At 54.1% G+C, this 21709-nt stretch overlaps 4 protein-coding genes across 4 annotated transcripts; 2 read left to right on the top strand and 2 right to left on the bottom strand.

Moving 5' to 3' along the window:
• Positions 1 to 1279: 1279 nt before the first annotated feature.
• BO70DRAFT_401940 (protein phosphatase 2A regulatory subunit RTS1) lies at positions 1280 to 3993 on the top strand (the record flags this gene model as incomplete). Its single annotated transcript, XM_025546997.1, has 7 exons — positions 1280 to 1303; positions 1417 to 1758; positions 1867 to 2469; positions 2536 to 2889; positions 2955 to 3125; positions 3179 to 3306; positions 3362 to 3993. 7 exons carry the CDS (start codon positions 1280 to 1282, stop codon positions 3717 to 3719), a joined length of 1980 nt encoding a protein of 659 aa, XP_025403891.1. The 3' UTR covers positions 3720 to 3993.
• Positions 3994 to 4748: 755 nt separating this feature from the next.
• BO70DRAFT_327100 (histone acetyltransferase TRA1) lies at positions 4749 to 16968 on the top strand (the record flags this gene model as incomplete). The annotated part of the gene is made up of 3 exons (XM_025540685.1): positions 4749 to 5154; positions 5266 to 5423; positions 5497 to 16968. Exons 1-3 carry the CDS (start codon positions 5064 to 5066, stop codon positions 16966 to 16968), a joined length of 11721 nt encoding a protein of 3906 aa, XP_025403890.1. The 5' UTR covers positions 4749 to 5063.
• Positions 16969 to 17195: 227 nt separating this feature from the next.
• Positions 17196 to 18619, bottom strand: BO70DRAFT_305379 (Saf4/Yju2 family protein). Its single transcript, XM_025540009.1, has 4 exons — positions 18467 to 18619; positions 18330 to 18392; positions 18177 to 18241; positions 17196 to 18044 (listed from the first exon to the last, which is right to left on the bottom strand). The coding sequence occupies exons 1-4, from the start codon at positions 18487 to 18489 to the stop codon at positions 17362 to 17364; spliced, it is 834 nt and encodes a 277-aa protein (XP_025403889.1). The 5' UTR covers positions 18490 to 18619; the 3' UTR covers positions 17196 to 17361.
• A 251-nt stretch (positions 18620 to 18870) lies between these two features.
• On the bottom strand, positions 18871 to 21635 carry BO70DRAFT_424896 (anaphase promoting complex subunit CDC16). The gene is made up of 2 exons (XM_025547631.1): positions 21269 to 21635; positions 18871 to 21212 (listed from the first exon to the last, which is right to left on the bottom strand). The coding sequence occupies exons 1-2, from the start codon at positions 21363 to 21365 to the stop codon at positions 19009 to 19011; spliced, it is 2301 nt and encodes a 766-aa protein (XP_025403888.1). The 5' UTR covers positions 21366 to 21635; the 3' UTR covers positions 18871 to 19008.
• Positions 21636 to 21709: the final 74 nt, after the last annotated feature.

Genomic DNA, 21709 nt, shown 5'->3' with positions numbered 1-21709 from the left:
GGGTAAAAAAAAACCAAAATTGGGACGCGGATTCTTTTCATTCTCTCTCTTTTTTTTTTTTTTTTTTTTTTTTTTTTTCCTTTCGTTGGCCCTGCACTGCACCGTCGGCCCCTTGCCTGTAGGTTACTACTAATAACTTGTAAACATCCCAACGGTGGGAGGGGGACGGGATGGACGAGGCATGATTATTGCCGGTCGCTAGGAGGAGATACATACATAGATCGTACAAGTCCCCAGTCTATATAATTTCGCTGCCATTCACCTGTCCCTGTCTCTCAGTAACTTTTGTATGGGACCCAACCCACCGTCCTGTATCTTCCACCACCATCATCATCATCACCATCATCATCACACGTCCGAGCGCTCGTCGCCGTCTCAGCCACAACCCATCCACCCTTCGATCAAACTCCCTCCCCAACCGCTAGATAACCACTTGACCACACTCTCCTTCACCTCTCGACATCCCTCCCTCGTGGGTAGCGCCCGTGCGACTTGTTGCGACGCGACTCGAGCTGGATTTGCGACCGAGCCAATTCCCCCGGGGCTTCCTCTCGCACCCCCGCTTCCCGGCCAGCCGCTAAGCGACACGGAAAGGCGATCGACTCCAGCAGACCCGACCGGCGACTCCCTCACTAACTGCTACTACTGACTGCTGACTGCCTCCTCACCACTGGCTGCTCGCTATACCGCTTCGTTCATTCGCGCCAAAGAGCGTCCCGGCCTGTGTGAGAGATCCTCCTCCTCCCCCAATCCCTCTCCAATCGTCCCAGCCCCAACTCTTCTGAGGTAAGTCCTGCAGCCATAGTTTCCTGTTCCTCTCGCGCGCTCTTGGAACCCGTCTTGTTTCGCCCCCCCCCCTCACCTCCCACTTCCCACCCACCCCCCCCATCCGCTGCTCCCTTGGGATCTCTCCGACCGCTCCCCGGCGCTGCTGGTGTTTGCTTGCCTTCAGGCTTGTCCACCATCCCCCCCCCTCCCCACCAAGAAACTTCTTTTATTCCATTGTTTTCCCCGCCCTTTTCACTCGCGAGACAAGACCGGCCCCTGGGGCTAGCTCTGGTTCCTATCGATCCGACTCGAGCGCTATGCGAGCCGGTGTTCTGGTTGGAAATGCTCATGTGGTCATTTCCAGGCCGACATAAACAAATCCCGACGTGGCTCTCCTGAACTGCCCCCGCGCTGTCCAAACTCCCACCCCTCCTGCTAGTGTGCGGCGTCGTGCTGCACTGGCATCGAGATCCGAGACCGAGTACATGTGGCTGTTCGACTAGTCGTGACAATGAAGGGTTTCAGACAGAGAGTGGTGAGTTCCCTCTCGACTTCCGCCCCCCTACCGGGGACTCCCCGCCTTCGCCCCTGCTGGCTTGGCCGGCTCTCCTCGACAGGGACGCTCCGAACGCAGACTGACCTTCTCAGCATGAGCAGTTGTCGAGGGCAAAAGACGCAAACAAATCCTCCAAGAAGAAAGACTCCTCCAACTCCTCGTCCCAGAATAACACCGCCCTCGGAGTCCAACATGGCCAGCAATCCTCCTCCCCCAACCAAGGCACCCCGACCTCGTCTACAACTTCAGTGAATGATGCGAGAGGCAAGTCGCCGGAAGGTGCCGCGCAGCCCGGAATGTATCCTCCTGGTCAGTACCAGAACTCGCTCGGCGGAGACGTGACTGGCGAGCCAGTGAATAACGGTGGACCAGGTACTCCCACAAAGCAGGGGCAGCCCATGGCTCCCAGTGTCGTCATCAGCCCGAGTGGACCGGTGAGTTCTTTCACTTGAGTATATCGACCGGCATCTGCGACCTTCAGTTTGGACTCGCGATGGCCGTTGATCGATTCTCGATCGGTGCTGACTCTGGTTTCTGCGTAGCACACCCCTGCCCCCCCCGGAGCCGCCGAGACCATGCCGGGCGACCTGGCTCCCCCCAAAAGGTCCCACGTTTTTGATCGCCTCCAGACAACGCCCAAGGATATGTCGGAGGGCATCCGGACCCCCAAGCGCCAGCACTCGTCCCGGTTCGATATCTCCGACCAGCGCCAGAGGGAGCTGGAGAAACTTCCCGGCTTCCACGAAGTCCCTCCCAATCGCCGCCAGGAACTGTTCATGCAGAAGATCGACCAATGCAACATCATATTCGACTTCAATGACCCGACTGCCGATATGAAATCCAAGGAGATCAAGAGACTGGCGCTCCACGAGCTTCTGGACTATATCGCCAACAACCGCTCGGTTGTCACGGAGTCGATGTACCCTCGGGTAGTCGAAATGTTCGCCAAGAATCTCTTCCGACCCATCCCTCCTCCAGTGACTCCTCAGGGGGAGGCATTCGATCCCGAGGAGGATGAGCCGGTCTTGGAAGTGGCGTGGCCCCATATCCAGGTTGTCTACGAGTTTTTCTTGCGATTCATCGAGAGCCAGGACTTCAACACGAACATCGCTAAGGGGTATATCGATCACCACTTTGTGCTCCAGGTAGGCTACTTGCGAACCACCCACTGAGTGCGCCGGAATCGGACCGTGATATTAACGCTGCTACAGTTGTTGGAACTGTTCGATTCGGAAGACCCCCGCGAACGCGATTTCCTCAAGACCACCTTGCATCGCATCTATGGAAAATTCTTGAACTTGCGATCATATATTCGCAGATCTATCAACAATGTTTTCTTCCAGTTTACGTACGAGACCGAGCGCTTCAATGGAATCGCGGAGCTGTTGGAGATCCTGGGGTCAATTATCAACGGCTTTGCTCTCCCCTTGAAGGAGGAACACAAACTTTTCTTGACCCGGGTCTTGCTACCTCTACACAAGGTGAAGAGCTTGAGCATGTATCACCCACAGTTGGCCTACTGCATCGTTCAGTTCCTGGAGAAGGACTCGACATTGACGGAAGATGTGAGATTGGATCCGACCCCTGCTGCATGCGCTCTATCCGGAGGCGTTTTCTAACTCGGAGACAGGTCGTCCTAGGTCTGCTGCGCTACTGGCCCAAGACCAACAGCACGAAGGAGGTAATGTATTTGAATGAAGTCGAAGACATCTTTGAGGTCATGGATCCCGCAGAATTCGCGAAGGTCCAAGGACCTCTGTTCCAGCAACTCGCCAAGTCTGTCGCCAGCCCACACTTCCAGGTAGGTTTCCAGGATTCTCTGGGAGGAAGAAGGATAGTACTGATTGTTTCAAGGTCGCGGAGCGTGCCCTTTACTTCTGGAACAACGAATATTTCTGCAACTTGGTCAGCGACAACGTGGAGGTCATCTTGCCGATCATGTTCCCTCCGTTGTATGAGAACTCTAAAGGTCACTGGAACAGGTACGTGACCAGCGATTGGGTGGCGGTTGGATCGCGACTGACTGAGTATATCCAGAACCATTCACAGCATGGTGTACAACGCGATGAAGATGTTCATGGAGATTAACCCACAGCTATTTGACGAGTGTTCCCATGAATACAACGAACGCCAGAACAGTGCCGAAGAGCGTGAACTGAGTCGCCAGAACCGATGGGATAAGGTGTTGGAGCGGGCCACGGACAGAAAGAATGGTGTTTTCGTCCCCCCACAGTGCCAGGTCGCGGATATCCCGGTCCACCTCGACGACATCGACAGCGTGACCCACGACAGCCAGAAACGTCTTCATGCTCTGAAATTGGATGACTCGGCCGCGTCCAAGGAACGAAGGCCCCGCGAAAGCACGACATCTTCGGTGAGTATTGAGCGTCCCTAGTAGCTTGTGTGGTTATGTTCTGCTGCATGGCATTGTCGCACTTCGCCAACACGGAACCCTTTTGTCCCCCTCCTGCTTCGTCGTTGTCTTGCTAAGAAGTTGTCGTTTTTATCGTATAGCAAGCGTGATTCTAATGTTGAAACGTCCGTTTTCTCCAGAGACGGCGCCGCGGCTCCTCTGATGATATTCGAAGGCGAAGAAGTGGTAGCGCCAGTGAGCTTCGGCCCCGTGTAGATCGACGGCGGTCGGCTGGTTCTGGCGTTGCTGTATCGATCCTGTCTCGAAGCAACTCGACCAAGTGACGGTTGGCTTCATGGGCATTCCTCCGTTAGATTTTCCTCCCCTGATGGCATAGCGACTACGAGCTGCGATGAAGTGTATTCGTTCCTAATTGGTTCTCCGTTCGGCCAACCCCCTCTGTGTTCGTGCTGCTCTTCATTTTTTTGCGCGCGTCCCATTTTCTCCCCCTCCCCCCTTCTTCTTCTTTTTTTTTTTTCTCATTTACTTCTACTACTACTTTATGTACATGGCCTTCAATATTCTTGTGTCCGCGCGAGCACCCTGGCTGGTCGAGCCTGTGCGTCGGAGCGAACGTTCGAGTTGGACTATTAGAACTGTGTTCGGGTCTGGAAAACGGGTGCGAATGGCGTTTCCCTCGGTCGACCGTGATGTCGACAAGCTCTTTTGAGATTAAAACATGAAGTCTTTATGGCATAGCCTCGAGAACCAGATTCATTTCCTTTCTAAACCGCGCGAATTTCGAAGTCCCGTGGAAGAAGTGTCTTTGGTGTCCGTAGCCTTGTAGCCGTGTAGTGCAGCCGTGGTGCCTTACATCCTATCCTGGCAGTGTAGCCTTGCCGCCTTGCAGCCGTGCAGCCTTGTCGAGTAACCGCGCGCTTGCCGGACGGGAGAAACGATGGCCCGCAACTTCCCGATCGGGCCTAGTCTTTCGTTCGGGGTCTCTGCGATACCCGCGTTCTGCTGTGCTGCTTTCTGTTCCTGTCGGTTTGCAGCCCGTCTGTCGCTTTGCGCTCTTTAACTCTTTAACTGCTAGTTTCGTCCTCCCTTCCCCTCATTTGTCCGACCGCTATATAATACTCCCTTCGGCTCCTCCTCTATCCTCCTCCTCTCCCGTCTTCGAGTGAGCGACTGGGATTGATGACTTAACGACCATCTCTTTCGATCTTATGAGGCGCCTTCTTCCGTCGCTGAGCCGTTCACCATAGCTCCACCACATCCACCACCACACACGCATATGAATCCGACATAAGGAGCAGCTTGTGCCGGCGTCTAGTTTCAGGCCGGCCTTACGGCCTGGCAGTACATTAATCTTCACAACGCACCATGTCCTCCGAGCCCCCCCGAGGAATCATGGAGCGGAACGCGGAGCGTAATATTGATATCTACAGCACCAAGCTGGGTGACGACAAGATTGGTGCGTGATAATCTTCGCTCATACACGAAGAGATAGGTGTCTCAGTTCTGGATCGAGTCGCCAAGTCCAACCCGAGTAGGATTCCGAGCTAACGGCGTTTTGCGCACTTAGATATTAAAATCAGAGCGAATGTCGCCGTCGAACTACGAGACAACATCGAACCACTATGCTCTGGCGCCAGCTACCCAATCTTCTTGTCGAAACTATGGCCGGTGTTCAAGCACATTCTCAAGGGCGAGCCCGTCTTCACGAACTTGTCCTTCGAGCAGGTGAGTCGGGGAAATCATACCGGGTGGAGAGGTCTTGGATGGTATGGGGACTTACGCATGGACACACTACCAGAAACTACGGAATTGTATCCTTGAGACGTTACATCGTTTGCCAATGGCATCTCCAGACGTGGAGCCCTATGCCGCCGACATGGTCGACCTGTTGATGGAGCTGGTACGCATCGAAAATGAGGAGAACGCCGTTCTGTGCATGAAGACGATAATGGACCTGGAGCGCAACCAGGCCAAGGCTACAGCCGCACGCGTCCAGCCTTTCCTTGCGCTCATCCAGGAGATGTTCCAGATGATGGAGCAAGTCGTGCGGGACACTTTCGACACACCCAGTCAAGCCACCCCTTCCGGCATGCCTTCAACACCCAGTGCGTCGGCCCAGACCTTTCAGTCGCCCAGACCCAGCTCGCCTGCTACCTCGGTTTCGGATCTCGGACCAGACCACCAACCCAACAATGTCTTGCTCAAGGGCATGCAGTCGTTCAAGGTCCTCGCAGAATGTCCAATCATTGTCGTGTCCATCTTCCAGACTCATCGGAACTCCGTTGCGGCCAACGTCAAGCTTTTCGTCCCGTTGATCAAGAGTATTCTTCTGTTGCAGGCCAAGCCGCAGGAGAAGGCACACACGGACGCCGCAGCTCAAGGGACCATCTTCACCGGTGTATGCAAGGAAATCAAGAACAGGGCTGCGTTTGGTGAATTCATCACGGCGCAGGTGAAGACCATGAGCTTCTTGGCCTATCTCCTTCGAATGTATGCGCAACAGCTGCAGGACTTCCTTCCCACTCTCCCCTCGGTCGTGGTGCGCCTTCTTCAAGATTGCCCTAGGGAGAAATCTAGCGCCAGGAAGGAACTACTGGTTGCAATTCGCCATATAATCAACTTTAATTACCGGAAGATTTTCCTGGAGAAGATTGACGAGCTTCTGGATGAGCGGACCCTGATCGGAGATGGCCTTACTGTTTACGAATCCATGAGGCCCTTGGCTTACAGCATGCTTGCGGATCTAATTCACCATGTGCGGGACCACTTGACGCGGGACCAGATTAGGCGGACTCTCGAAGTATACACCAAGAATCTTCACGATGACTTGCCTGGAACGAGCTTCCAGACCATGAGCGCCAAGTTGCTCTTGAACATGGCGGAGAGAATCTCCAGGCTTGAGGACAAACGGGAGGGTCGGTACTTCCTGATCATGATTCTGGATGCGATCGGCGATAAGTTCGCATCGATGAATTATCAATTTGACAATGCTGTGAAGGTCTCCACGGCGTACAAGACCACCAGGAAGGATCTGGAGCCCTCTTCGGAGAGGTATCTTGCTGAAAAAGAGTACCCCCCTGATTGGGATGAGATCGACATCTTCTCTGCCTCTCCTATCAAGACCTCCAACCCTCGCGATCGTGGTGGGGATCCGGTTTCGGACAACATCTTCCTCTTCAAGAACCTGATCAATGGGTTGAAGAACATCTTCCACCAGCTCAAGAACTGCAACCCTGATAATATCGAGATTGATCCGAGCAGTGTTCCCATCAATTGGTCCGAAGTCTCATATGGGTATAATGCCGAGGAAGTGCGGGTCATCAAGAAGCTGTTCCACGAGGGGGCACGCGTATTCAAGTACTACGGCGTGGACCAGCCCCCTCCGGAAGTGAGCCACTCTACTCCATTTGACTTCCTTGCTGGCCAATATACAGCTCCCATGTCACGCGAGGAGAAGGAGCTCCTGGAGAGCTTCGGAACCATCTTCCATTGCATTGACACCGCCACCTTCCACGAAGTCTTCCATTCCGAGATCCCGTACCTTCACGAGCTTATGTTTGAACATGGCTCCCTTCTTCATCTGCCGCAATTCTTCCTGGCTAGCGAAGCAACCTCTCCTGCATTTTCTGGCATGGTGCTGCAGTATCTCATGGACCGGATCCATGAAGTGGGAACATCCGACATGACAAAAGCGAAGATCCTGCTGAGGATGTTCAAGCTTTCTTTCATGGCTGTGACTTTGTTTTCTGTTCAGAATGAGCAGGTACTGCACCCGCATGTGACCAAGATCGTCACCAAATGTATCGAGCTTTCGGTTACTGCGGAGGAACCCATGAACTACTTCCTTCTGCTGCGGTCGCTCTTCCGCAGTATTGGTGGTGGTCGGTTCGAGCTCCTATACAAGGAAATCCTGCCATTACTAGAGATGCTGCTGGAGACATTCAACAACCTCCTGCTCGCTGCCCGGAAACCACAAGAGCGCGACCTCTATGTTGAACTTACGCTCACCGTCCCCGCTCGACTGAGCCACCTGCTTCCACATCTCAGCTACCTCATGCGTCCTATAGTGGTAGCACTGCGCGCAGACTCGGATCTTGTGGGACAGGGTCTTAGGACACTCGAACTTTGCGTGGATAACCTCACAGCTGACTATCTGGATCCGATCATGGCTCCTATCATGGACGAGTTGATGACGGCTCTATGGGACCATCTGCGACCCCATCCCTACAATCATTTCCACGCACATACAACGATGCGGATCTTGGGAAAGCTTGGTGGTCGCAACCGAAAGTTTCTCAACCATCCTCCTGAACTGTCCTTTGAGCAATACACTGATGATGCTCCAAGCTTCGACATCAAACTCATAGGGCCCAGCGAGAAACGGCCTTTCCCCATCGATATTGGACTCGACTTGGCGATCGGAAAGTTGATGGAGGTGCCCAAATCTCCCACGGCAATTGCGTCCGATACTTATTACAAGCAGCAAGCGTTTCGTATGCTTTCGTCCCAGCTCAAGCTCTACATTGGGCATGAGAACCTTCCGGAGGATCTGGCATCCCTGATTCGTCTACATGCGAACGATCTCTTCGAGAACAACACCACAGCTATGCCTGATATCTTGGAGAAGTCCGACTGGTCCAGTTCTATCTCGAAGAAGTTGGGCCAGGAAGGTTCGCTGAAGAAACTCCTGAAAGCTTGTATCTTCGCCACTACCATACCAGACCTTGAGCAGACAGCGACTGCTTTCGTGGCGGATGTCTGCAAACATTTTGCGATTGTGGAAGTAGGACGGGCTCTTGCTCAGGCAAGGCACTCTCGCAGGTTCGATGTCTTCAATGGGGAAGGCCCTATCTACCTTGACTCCCGGGTCCTGGCCGAAGCTGTGGTGGAATCTTTGTCTTCATATAACGCTGGTGTCCGTGAGGGTGCTCAGACAGCCATGCAGGTCGTGAAGGATGCGGCCAGTGTCATATTCGGATCGCCTGAACGAGCGGCCAAGTTGCCGTTCTTCCAACATCTAGGCCGTGTGTTTTGTCATAGCTGCCACAGCGAGGAGTGGTTTACTAAAGCCGGAGGTAGTCTTGGTATCCACATCTTTGCGACCAAGCTGGATCTGGGCGATTCATGGCTTCTTGACAAGCAGACGGAATTCGTGAGAGCATTGATGCACGTCATCAAGGATACGCCGTCTGACTTGCCGGCCAGTACGCGGATAAGGGCGCAGGAGACTCTAGACGTGATTCTTCGGCGATGTTGCAAGACCCTTCCTCTGACTGATCTGAAGAACGAGAAAAGCCGCTTGTACTCTCTGTGTGGCCACTTTGTCTATGAGTTGTCCCACATGAACAAGCAGGCCCGGGAGGCGTCTCGTCGAAGCTTCTCCACAATTGCGGAAGTGCTGGGTTGCCAGGTGCACGAACTTGTTCTGCCTGTCAAGGATCGCCTCTTGCAGTCTATTTTCAACAAGCCCCTGCGAGCACTGCCCTTCCCTACGCAGATTGGTTTCATCGATGCCATCACTTACTGTTTGAGCCTTCACAACAATATTGTGACTTTCAATGACCCGCTCAACCGGTTGATGCTAGAGTCTCTTGCCCTGGCCGATGCTGATGATGAGTCGCTCGCCCCCAAGCCCAACGAGTTCAAGAACGCAGAGATGATTGTCAACTTGCGTGTTGCCTGCCTCCGCCTCCTGTCAATGGCGATGAGCTTCCAGGAATTCGGCAACGCTCCGCAGAATACCAGTCGTGCACGTATTATCTCGGTATTCTTCAAGTCGCTCTACTCCAGGTCATCTGATGTTATTGAAGCGGCAAATGCGGGTCTCCGAGATGTCCTCACGCAGACTAACAAGTTGCCGAAAGATCTGCTCCAGAACGGTCTTCGCCCAATCCTGATGAACTTGCAAGATCCCAAACGGTTGAGTGTCGCGGGGCTTGATGGGCTTGCGCGGTTGTTGACATTGCTTACAAACTACTTCAAGGTGGAGATCGGAGCACGGCTCCTGGACCACATGAAAGTAATTGCAGATGACAGCACACTACAGAAGGTGTCCTTCAGTCTTGTGGAGCAAAGTCCACCCATGAAGATTGTGGCAGCCATTTTTAATATCTTCCATCTTTTGCCGCCGGCTGCCACGTCTTTCATGGAGCATCTGGTGAACAAGGTGTTGGACCTCGAAGACAAGCTCCGCAGGACCTCGAATAGCCCTTTCAGGAAGCCTCTGGTCAAGTATCTCAATCGGTACCCCAAAGACAGCTTGGCATTCTTCCAGTCTCGGTTCAAGGATGAGCGTTTTGGCCGGTTCTTCGGCCAGGTTCTGGCTGATCCTGAAAGCGAGGCGCTCCGTTCTGCGGTTGTTGCTGATACTGACAGTTTCACCGCTGCGGCATTTGGACAAGAGTCCGCCGATGGCAAGAACACTGCTGCTATCAACGGTATCTATATTGTGCACTCCATCTGCGCGTATGAACCAACCAAGCGCTGGCTGGTTTCACATGCGGAGTTGAGAGCCAAGCTCTTGAATTCGGGCCGCGATCTTGAGAAGAAGCTGCGTCACGACAGACTGCCAGCCAACGAGCGGTTGAGGGTTGAGCAAGCGGAAGATCAATTGATGGAAATTTTCACAACCTATCTCACCGAGTCGGTACAAGATCTTGATTTCCTGTTCGAGGTTATCGATGGCCTGTCTTCGGATGAATTGAAGCGTACGCTCGCGTTCCCGAAATTCATTTTCCGCCATATCATCACGAACGATTCTATCGATTACCGCCGCTCCGTGATAATGCGCTGCCTTGATCTGTACAGTCAGCGATCCTGCTCCCAGAAGATGAAGACATACGCTTTCCGTCACTTGGTCAATCCTATATTTGCTATGGATGTTCAGGCAACGTGGAATAGTCCGCCTAATACCCCCAAGCTGATGGATAGGAGCATGACTGAGTTTATCCAGAGTCGCTTGTGGAAGCCTCAATTGGCTGATCTTAGTGAAGAATCCAACCAGGCTGGTGTTGATCATTCACGTATGGAGCTTCTTCAGCTCTCTGCGTTGTTGATCAAATATCATCATCAGACCGTGCAGGACTCGCGGAAGGACATCATCAAGTTTGCCTGGAACTATATCCGCCTTGAGGATATCATCAACAAGTACGGCGCCTATGTGCTTATAAGTTACTTCATTGCCCATTACGAGACGCCCTTTAAGATTGTGGTGCAAGTGTATGTGGCTTTGCTGCGAGCCCACCAGACCGAAGGGAAGGCGCTCGTGACCCAGGCTCTCGATGTTCTAGCGCCGGTTTTGCCCACCAGGACTCACATGGCAAACAACAATACATCATTGCAAGATGCAAGGTATCCACTTTGGGCGAAGTGGCCCCGACGCATTCTCGCCGAAGAAACCGCGAATCTGCAACAAGTCATGTGTATTTTCCAGTTTCTGGTGCGGCAACCAGACCTTTTCTACGACTCCAGGGAGCATTTTGTTCCTCTGATTGTTCCTTCTTTGATCAAGATCGCTTCTCCTCTCAGTGCGTCCAATGACAGCAAGAAGCTAGCACTGAATCTCATTAGCCTCATTTGGCACTGGGAAGAAAAGCGCGTGAAAGGTGGCCGTCCTGCTGTGCCAAATGGCGTTCTCGACTCTCCGAATGCGAAAAAGCGGAAATTGGAGGAGGCTCAAGCCACTGCTTCTCCCTCACCTGCAACTGGGTCTGGTCGCGATTATTTGGTCCCCTCGGATCTCCGAGCTTCGTTGACCAAGTACCTGATCTCATTCATCACCACCATTCCTGAGAGGTTCCCAGTTCCAGCTGCTCGCTTCCGTGACCTCCCCTCGTCAAAGACGCAGCAACCTGTGCCCACGGGCGACATGGTGAAGAAGGCCGTGTATTTGCTGAGGAACCTTTTGTCTCCAGAGTACTGGGGAGATTTGGATATCGAACTGTATCAAAAGGTCACGGAACCGATCCTCGCGGGCGAGAAGGCGGACAAGCCGGACGAAAAGCATGTGACAAGCATGATCAATGCCTTGCAAGTTGTACGGGTCCTTCTTAATTCCAAGTCGGATGACTGGATCGTCCCGCGTACGACAATCATCCAGAGGCTCTTCGAGAAGCCCTTGCGCTCGGACAACCCAGAGATCCAGGACTGTCTGCACGGTATTGAGGATGACATGGATATTTCTCCTAAGCCTTTGCCCCCTGTCCGACGTGTCCTCGATGCTCTCCCTGATGATCAGCCGGAGGAAGAAGATGCCATGGACGTTGAGAACTCGCCATCTGAATTTGTTACGTACTTGTCGGCCATTGCAACGGAAACACTGTCAGCCAACAACTACGTTTCCAGCCTGAACATCCTATGGACTCTTTCCAAAAGCCGACCGGCTGAGATGGATGCCCATGTTCCCCAGGTCATGAAGGCGTTCTCCCAAAAGCTAGCCAAGGAGCATGTTGCAGCTTCCACCGCCAACCAAGGACAGTATACTCCGGGGACTAAACCTCCAGAGGGAGTCCCAGACCAACAAGAATTCGAGATTGGAGTAGATCTGATCTACAAGACAGTTGAGCTGATCTCGGTGCGCATGTCTCATCTAGGGGAACAGAGGCGTCCTTTCCTGAGTGTCTTGGCGCAGATCGTCGAACGCTCCCAAACCATCAAGCTTTGCACTCAGGTGTTGAACATGGTTGAGGCCTGGATCTTCCGCTCGACAGAATCATGGCCAACACTGAAGGAGAAAACTGCTGTCTTGCACAAGATGCTACTCTTCGAATCTCGACCGGATCAGACCATGTTGAAAAAGTTCCTCGACCTAGTTATCAGGATCTACGAGGATTCCAAGATCACTCGGACCGAGCTTACGGTTAGACTGGAGCACGCTTTCTTGATCGGTACAAGAGCGCAAGATGTTGAGATGCGGAACCGCTTCATGACTATCTTTGACCGCAGCTTGACCCGTTTGGCCAGCTCCCGTCTGAGCTACGTGCTGACATGCCAGAACTGGGACACCCTTGCCGACTCCTTCTGGCTGGCACAAGCGTCTCACCTCATCATGGGCTGTATTGATATGGGATCATCCGCGAAGCTGCACCCTGAAGATTTTACGGTTTACCCAATGTCTTTCCTCTTCGGCAATGCCGAGAAAGATCCGAGGAAGGCCGATGTTGTAGTAGATGCCCAGCTGGAAGCCTTTGTATCGGACCGCAAACGCTTCGTCGCTGACATTGGTGATGTGAAGGCCCGTGATCTGATTGAGCCCCTGTGCCAACTTCAACACACTGACCCTAACGTGTCATACAAGCTCTGGACGACGCTGTTTAGAATTTTCTGGTCTACGCTCACCAGGGAGGATCGCATCGATCTGGAAAAGGGAATGGTCACCCTCATCACGCGCGAATATCACCAGAGACAACTGGACAAGAGACCGAATGTCGTACAGGCTCTGCTGGAAGGTGTGGTGCGAGCTAAGCCACGCTTTAAGATTCCTCCGCATGTGATGAAATACCTTAGCCGGACCTACGACGCTTGGTACACTGCTGCCACGTACCTGGAAGAAACGGCTATCAGTCCTCTCATTGATACCCCGACTGTCCGCGAGAGCAACCTCGATGCCCTTGTGGAAGTATACGCAGGGTTGCAGGAAGACGATTTCTTCTATGGTACCTGGCGACGTCGCTGTAAGTTTGTGGAGACCAACGCGGCTCTTTCCTACGAGCAGCAGGGTATGTGGGACAAGGCGCAGCAGCTCTATGAAAATGCCCAGATCAAGGCTCGGTCGGGAGCAATGCCGTTCTCCCAAGGCGAGTATTATCTGTGGGAGGACCATTGGTTGATCTGCGCACAGAAGCTGCAACAGTGGGAAATTCTCAGTGACTTTGCCAAGCATGAGAACCTGAACGATCTTCTCTTGGAGTCGGCTTGGAGGAACATTGAGAACTGGCAGAGTGAGACTAGCAGAGAACAGCTGGAATCTCTCATCAAGTCGGTTTCGGACGCTCCGACGCCAAGACGTACCTTCTTCCAGGCTTTCATGGCATTGCTTCAGTTCCATTCCAAGAAGGAAAACATTCAGGAGTTCAACGGTGTTTGCGACGAGTCTATCCAACTGTCCATTCGGAAATGGCTTCAACTGCCGAAGAAGATAACGAACGCCCATATTCCGATTTTGCAGCATTTCCAGCTCCTGGTTGAGCTTCATGATGCAAGCCATATTTGCGCCAGTCTTTCGCAGACCAATGATCGTAACCTTGACACCAAGTCTGCCGAGCTGAAGCTGTTGTTGGGCACCTGGAGAGATCGGTTACCCAACCTCTGGGACGATATCAATGCCTGGCAGGACCTTGTTACATGGCGGCAGCACATCTTCCAACTCATCAATGCGACGTATCTCAGTCTGTTGCCCCCGCAGACTAACAACGTGGCGAGCAACTCGTATGCCTACCGTGGATATCACGAGACAGCATGGATTATCAACCGCTTCGCCCATGTTGCGCGCAAGCATCAAATGCCCGAAGTGTGCATAAATCAGCTCAGCCGTATCTACACCCTCCCGAACATCGAGATTCAGGAGGCCTTCTTGAAGCTGCGCGAACAAGCCAAGTGTCACTACCAGAACCCTAAGGAACTCAACAGTGGACTGGACGTGATCAACAACACCAATCTCAACTACTTTGGTGCGCAGCAGAAGGCGGAGTTCTACACGCTCAAGGGTATGTTCCTCGCCAAGTTGAACCATGTCAATGAGGCAAACGAGGCGTTTGGTGTGGCTCTCTATTACGAGTTGAGGCTCGCGAAAGCGTGGTCGGAATGGGGACAGTACAGCGACCAACGGTTCAAGGCGGACTCGTCGGACTATGAGCTCGCGAGCAACGCGGTCAGCTGTTACCTGGAGGCCGCGGGTCTGTACAAGAATGCGAAGTCAAGAAAGCTCCTCAGTCGTATTCTTTGGCTTCTGAGCCTGGACAACGAAGAAGGCCAGATTGCGCGTGCCTTTGAGAGTTTCAAGGGAGACACTCCTGTGTGGTATTGGATTACGTTCATACCCCAGCTCCTTACGAGCTTGTCGCACCGTGAAGCTCGCTTGTGCAAGGCTGTTCTGGTGAAGATTGCGAAGCTGTTCCCACAGGCCCTGTTCTTCCTACTCCGTACGAACCGTGAAGACATGCTCAGTATCAAGAAACAGCATGACCAGAAGCAAGAGAAGCTTGCCCGTGCTAGGCAACAGCAACTCCAGCAGCAGGCTTCGCCGCGCCCCAAGCCTACGCCTGCAGCGGCGAATGCTTCGCCTGCGCAGAACAACCAGGCCGCCAATGCCGCAGCGCCGTCTCCTGTGCAGGCTCCCGGGCAGCAACCGGTGCAAAACCAGGCTCAACCCCAACCGCAAGTCGCAGCGCAAAATCAAGTTCCGAATCCCGGTCAAGTCAACAGCCAGAATGTGCAGCAGCCCCCCGTTCAAGGTCAAGGTCAGATGCAGCCCCAGGCTCCTGTCCAAGGGCAAGCACCAAACCAAGGGCAACCTCAAGTGCAACAGCCGCAAGCTCAACAGCAGGGTCATCTGCAGGTTCCAGGACAAAACGGAGCCCCACAGCCAGCTCAGAATGCTGCGGGCACGGAAACCGAGAAGGAGCCGCTGAAGCACCCATGGGAGTACTCGGACGAAATCATGTCTGGTCTCAAAACCGCTTTCCCTCTGCTTGCGTTGTCCATGGAGACTATGGTCGATCAGATCTACAAGAACTTCAAGTGCCCGCCCGACGAGGATGCCTTCCGTCTCATTGTTGCACTTCTGAACGACGGGCTGGCATACGTTGGCCGCATGCCGATCTCGTATGCGCATGATTCCAAGTTGCCTGCCACGACCGAAGGAAACATCGTGCGTTTCGCCGACACTATCCTGCCGAATCACATTCGCCAGGCTTTCGAGGCGGACTTTGTCAAGAAGAAGCCGACCATGTACGATTACATACAGAAGCTACGTCGTTGGCGTCGCAAGTTCGAGGAGAAGCTCGATCGCCGTGCGCCGTCCCAGTTCTTGGAGACCTATTCGCCGCACCTCAGTGAATTCCGCTTCCTCAAGTTCGACGAAGTCGAGGTGCCGGGTCAGTATCTCCTGCACAAGGACAAGAACCAGGACTTCGTTCGCATCGATCGGTTCTTGCCTGATATCCAGATTGTGCGCGGCACCGGCGTCTGTCACCGTCGCATCAAGATCCGTGGCCACGATGGTAGTGTGCACCCATTCGCTGTGCAGCACCCCGCCGCAAGGCACTGCAGGCGTGAAGAACGTATCCTGCAGCTGTTCCGAATCTTCAACGGGCTGTTGGGCAAGCGCAAAGAAGGCAGGCGTCGCAACCTGTACTTCTATCTTCCACTCATGGTCCCGCTGGCGCCTCACATCCGCTTGGTTCGTGATGACTCGTCCTACATCTCTATGCAGGGCATCTACGAGGACTATTGCCGGCGGATAGGAATCCTCAAGGATGAACCTGTCATGTTCATGATGGATAAAATGAGATCGTTGACAGAAACAAAACAGAACGTAAGTGATCATCCTTCTTCGATCATACAGGAAAACACGACTGACGTTTCCCAGCGTTCACCCGATCAGCAGCAGGTACTCCGCACGGAGATGCTCACGGCTATCCAGGAGAAGTGGGTTCCCAGCACTGTCCTGTTGGACTACTTCCAAAAGATCTACCCGAGCTTCGCGGACTTCTGGCTTTTCCGGCGGCAGTTTGCCTACCAATATGCGTCCATCGCATTCATGACTTATGTGATGCATATGGGTAACCGGTATCCCAACAAGATTGTGATCTCGAGATCGACTGGCGATGTTTGGGGCTCGGAGCTCATCCCGACAATAAACCCCACCAAGGCCTTCTTCTACAACCCTGAGCAGGTGCCTTTCCGCTTCACCCCCAACATCCAGACCCTGCTGGGACCTATTGCCACCGAGGGCTTGTTTGCCTGTGCAATGATGGCGATTGCGCGTTGCCTCACTGAGCCACGGCACGAGCTCGAGCAGCAGCTCAGCATCTTTGTCCGCGATGAAATGATCGTCTGGGCCACTGCGCAACACCGTGGGCCCCTGCCAGCTCCCCAGCTCCGCGATCTGGTCTACAACAACAGTGACATCATCGTCAACCGCGCCGTCAGCCTGGCCAGTCCCCCCGAGGGTAATCTGCCTGCCAACCAAACCACCATCGATCTGATCTCCAAGGCCGTGAACCCGCAGCATCTGGCGTCGTGCGATCCTCTCTGGATGCCGTATCTCTAAGTGCCTGCTTTCCTACTTACCTGCTTGATCGTCTGTCTGTCTGTCTGTCTGTCTGTCCGTCCGTCCGTCCGTTGTTGTATTATCCTGTTATGTTTGGCGTTTCGCTCTCGGGCTGTGGAGGTGAGAGCTTCTGGGCAAGGATTCATTCTAGCGTGGCGCTCCGGGGAAAACAGGGATGTTGCTTATTTATGACTTGCTGTGATATTTGCTTTTATTTTCTTTTATCTCATTGTTCTTTACTATGCATTGCTGGTGTATCATAATTAATCAAGACAGTTTATGTTTGAATGCTGTGTCCATACTCCAGTAGTTGTAAGCATGCCATGCCATGCCGAACTCCATCCCTAACACAAACAAGAAAGAATGAAAGAACGAAGAATGAAGAAGCCCATACTACACCAACGACGGCTTCTTCTTAATCCCCAGCCCACCGATAGGCGGCTTCCTCGCCTTCTTCACCCTGGCAAACGACGGCACCGGCGGCGGCGGCATCTCCTTCCCCCCGTCCGCCGCCTCCCCCTCCCCCTCAATCCCCGTCCCCAACCGCCTAACCCTCTCCCCCTCCTCCGTCATAAACGCCCTCCTGGCCATCTCCTCATCCTCCCTCTCCGCCCTCATCTCCTCCTCCCCCTTCTCCCTCTCCTCTCTATCCCTCACCAAAACCTCCTCCCCCAGCGCCTCCCCCCTCTCAATCCTCGCATTCCGCGTCCGAATCTCATCCAACGCATCCGCAATCGCCATCTCCCGCTTACTATCCTTCATCTTCTCCTCCAGCTCGGCCATCTTATCGCGCTCCATCTGCTCGCTCTCCAACCCCTCCTCCCTCTCCAACCTGTCCAAGATCTCCTGCTCCGTCTCGTCCGCGTTATCCGCTTTCGCATCCCGCCACGGCTCGAAGTTCCGTTTCGCGCCCTTTTCCGCCCGGTAGTCCATGTTCTTGGGGTCCGTTAGGAATGTGATTTCCCCGCTGCATCGCGTGCAGCGGATGTAGAATCGGTAGATCGGGATCGAGAAGTATTTCTCTTCGGTGGTTTCTTTGCGCGCGTTGAATTTGCGGCCTTTGTAGATGAATTCGCCTGTTTGGGTTGGAGAGTGTTTGTGTTAGTGTGAGTGTTAGTGGGGGGGTAGGTTGGGGTTGGTGGGGTGGGGTTGTTTTGGGGATGGGAGAGAGAGAGGGGAGGGAGGGGGGGGAAGAGGGACGGACGTACCGCATTTAGTGCATTTCATGGAGAAGGGAGCCATGAGGCGGACCGTGATGACTTTCGGGCCGGTTCTGGAGGAGGAGGAGGAGAGTGGGTATTAGCTTTGCGTTACTGGGTTGTGCTGTGCTTGCACTTGCACTTGCTAGATGAAAGACTTACTTCCGGAGATGTTTCGGGGTGCGCGTGATAGCGCTCGGATCAAAGTCCGGGGGGTAGTATTTGCTGTGAGCAACGATAGTTAGCTTCGGGTTCGAAGGTCGGAGATTAGGATTATGGAAGTTGAGGCCTGGACTTACGTTAGGACCTTTCGCTCGGACATGGTGGCGGGTTATCTGGGTGAAGCGATAGTTGAGAGGTTGAAGAGACTTAGACAGAAGGTGGGTATGGTGAGAGGAGAATCGAGGCGGTGGTGCCGTGTGGCGTTGGTTGTTGGGTGGTCTGGGGTGTGAGATGAGTGAGAGTGAAGATGATATGATGGACGGCGATGCGATCTCGATAGCGGGTCACGTGGGGTTAGTAAAGCTTATCGGCGCAAGGGGATAATTGGCTTATGTAAGTTATGTGGTTTATGCAAGGTGATGCCCCTCTGCAGGGTGATGATGCTATTACTATATTGAAAACGTGAACATATCTATGGTAAACAGTAGAGTAGCCATTGCTGCGCATACCATATTCGATCTAAACCTAGAGTGATATACGCCTCTAATGCTGCAGCCCAACCCCCAGGTCCCAGGACCAGGACCAATGTACAAAACCAGGGTATAACACATCCAAACGCCCAGTTGCTATGCTCCATCGACACCAATGAATGTCAATCCATCACTGCTGTGCCCATCAACTATTGCCTAGCATTACTCCTCACCGTCCGCGACCCTCGAATGCGTCCGCCGGCGGGCCCCGGGGTCTCGCTGACCACCATTTCATGGCTCAGTCCCGGCTGGCGCTTGCTTCGGCCGCCTCGCACCCGGCTCATGGCCTGACGCAGGAGTCCGTCCGCTTCGTCGTCCAGCTCCATCTCCACTCGTTCTCCCATAGTCTCGCCCTCGGCGGCAAGTTGACTATCGACGTGAGCGACTTCGTCGGTCCATTCCTCCGCGTAGGGCTCGTCTACAGTGCCACGTCGTCTGACAACCTTGCCCTTTCCTTTGGAGGACCGCGTCGAGCTGCGACTCGCGGTGCCTCGAGTGTCTTCCAGCACAGCTGGCTCTGTCTCCTGCCCTTCGAGTGCCCAGATCTCCAGCGCGCGTGATAAAAGTGTGCCCGCGATACCGGCACCACCGGCGGCATCGCCCCCGCCACTCGCTCCTAAGACACGCACCGCCTCATGCAGAGCTGTCACGGCTTCCATGGTGCGATCCAGTTCCAATAGCACAAGACCTCGCGCAGTGTGTAGTGAGCCAACCAATCCTCGGTCCTCGTATCCGCCGACGCCCGAGGAGGCTACGCCTGAAGCGCTGCCACCGCTGCCCCCCAGGAACGGACTATACCCGAAGCTTGCGCCCGCAGCGCCAATCCGGAGGCATTCGTCGAATTCCGTTAGAGACTCCTGGAATCGGCCGATACGACGGAGTGCGTGTCCGAGATTGGCTCGCGTGGCCACCCAGGCCCCTGGTTCACACTGAAGTGACGTTGCCAAGGCGAGTGCTTGACGGAATAGTTCGACAGCTCCGTCGAGATGATTCTGATGGTATAGGACGACACCTAGTTCGTTGAGAACGAGCGGGTCACCCCCCAAGGAACTCAGTTCCGAAGTCGGATTGGCTCGGATAGAAGGTGCAGAGCCGGACGCAGCGCCGGTTGACATCGCATAGGCAGCCGACAGATATTCATGGGCCAGAGACATGTTGTTCAATGCAAGATGCTGCATACCCAGGAAGAGCTGCGGTAAGTGGCTTCCCTGGAAAAGCCGAGCTGCTGTACTATACGCCGCAATGGCCTGGTCGTGCTCCCCCTCGGCGGCAAATGTGTGAGCAAAGCCAATCCAGGCTGGCGCGGAATGTGGGTCGAGTAGGGATGCTTTGGAGAAGAAACGCCGCGCTTCAGCTATTTTTGAGACCGACAGGTAGTAAACACCGATAGCTAAATATGTATAGGGCTCCTCAGGAGCATGATCGGCCAGCGTATGGGACAGGAGGAAAAGGGCATTTGTAGCACCCGTTTCATAAAGACAAGCCAAATGCAAGGGATACACTGCAGGCGGATGACCGAGGTGGCTTTGAGCTGGCATATGCACTGCTGGCGTCATTTGCGTCGGGGATGCGGCAGACTGAGAAGTAGATAAGATCGATGATGTGAGTTCAAGTGCTTCTGCAAAGCGACACTGGGTATACAATGCTTCCGCGCGTGAAAGGAGGATATCGGGGTTCTGCGCCAGGTTGTAGTGAGTTGACAGCGTTTCCGTGGCGTCCGAGAGGATGGCTGGAGAAGAGTATTTCGACAATCGGGTAGTGTAGAGCATTTTGATGAAATGGGCGGCTTCTTGGGCCACAGACGGGTCGGGGCTGGACAGCGAGTCGAAATCTAGGGACTCAAGGAACTCCAGCTCCTCTGCGGGCGACATCAAGGAGTTCTTCATGAGCTGGTCGAAAGCTTCGAAGCACTGCACATCGATGCGGACGGCGTCCTTGTAGCAATCGCGGGCACGATCGAACGCATTCTGTTTCGCGAAACACAGTCCCCGCAGGTAGCACATGGCCGCCTCGAACCGGATATTGGTGGCATCCTCCTTCTCCCGCTCCTCGCTGCGGTCGATGCGCGACGCCGTCGTCTTCCCATTACGCAACGTGACATGGCTCTGGCCGTTGAGGTGCTGCAATTTGCGTCGGCTGTTGCTGCTGCGTATGAGGTGGGTCGGGTTGTGGTCTCCCAGTACCGAGAGCGCTTGTTCGAATTGGTTCTGCTTGATGTGGCAGTGCGCGGCCAGGTAGCGACAGGCGGTACTTCTGGCGATGAGGTCTTTTCGCGACAACAGGGCTAATGCGCGTGCGTAATTGTTGTTCGAGAAGTGGACTTGGGCCAACCAGAAGGTATCGGCATCGGTGTCTAGAGAGAGAACTTGTTTAGCCCAGGTCGCTGGATGGACGGGCCCATCCACTTACTGGTCAGCGCCAGCACCTTGTCGCCGATGTAGATGGCCGCATCGTGCTGGCCGCGGTTCAGCGCATCCTGACGCCAGGAGCGCATAAATTTCTCCATGGCGGGATCAAGCACGTGGGAGGCAGGGCTGAGGAAGCTTGGAAGACGAGGGGTGGTCACAGTGGTCGCATAGACGCAGAGGCATGAGGCGGGTTGGAGGGGCGACGGCGGAGGGCGGAGGATAAACAGACCGCGGCCGTTTCACTTGTCGCGGGCTGCCTCGCAAACACTCAGAGCAGTCAGACAGTACTCGCAACCCGGCAGTCAGAGCTTCCTGTAACTGAGGACTGGAGAGAGAAACAAAAGTGGGGGCAGCAGCAGAGGCAACAGCAAGTAAATTGGAGAAGAAGCGTTCGATGGGAAGTCCGTCGGCCTGTTGCCAAACCAAACCAAACCAAAGCGGC

The sequence above is a fragment of the Aspergillus heteromorphus genome (genome assembly GCF_003184545.1).
Source record: "Aspergillus heteromorphus CBS 117.55 chromosome Unknown BO70scaffold_1, whole genome shotgun sequence".
In the NCBI taxonomy this organism is placed as follows: domain Eukaryota; kingdom Fungi; phylum Ascomycota; class Eurotiomycetes; order Eurotiales; family Aspergillaceae; genus Aspergillus; species Aspergillus heteromorphus.
Note: the sequence above shows the minus strand (reverse complement) of the source record. Positions and strands in the feature narration are given on the sequence as shown.

Bases quoted from the DNA above. Each gene is read 5' to 3' on its own strand.
- BO70DRAFT_305379 (XM_025540009.1), bottom strand. From the start codon at position 18,489: ATGTCCGAGCGAAAGGTCCTAAC. The intron at 18,242-18,329 runs GTAAGTCTTTCA...CTCCTCCTCCAG, and splicing joins ACCCCGAAACATCTCCGGAA to AACCGGCCCGAAAGTCATCA. The intron at 18,045-18,176 runs GTACGTCCGTCC...CAACCCAAACAG, and splicing joins CATGAAATGCACTAAATGCG to GCGAATTCATCTACAAAGGC.
- BO70DRAFT_424896 (XM_025547631.1), bottom strand. From the start codon at position 21,365: ATGGAGAAATTTATGCGCTCCTGGCGTCAGGATGCGCTGAACCGCGGC. The intron at 21,213-21,268 runs GTAAGTGGATGG...TTCTCTCTCTAG, and splicing joins CAAGGTGCTGGCGCTGACCA to ACACCGATGCCGATACCTTC.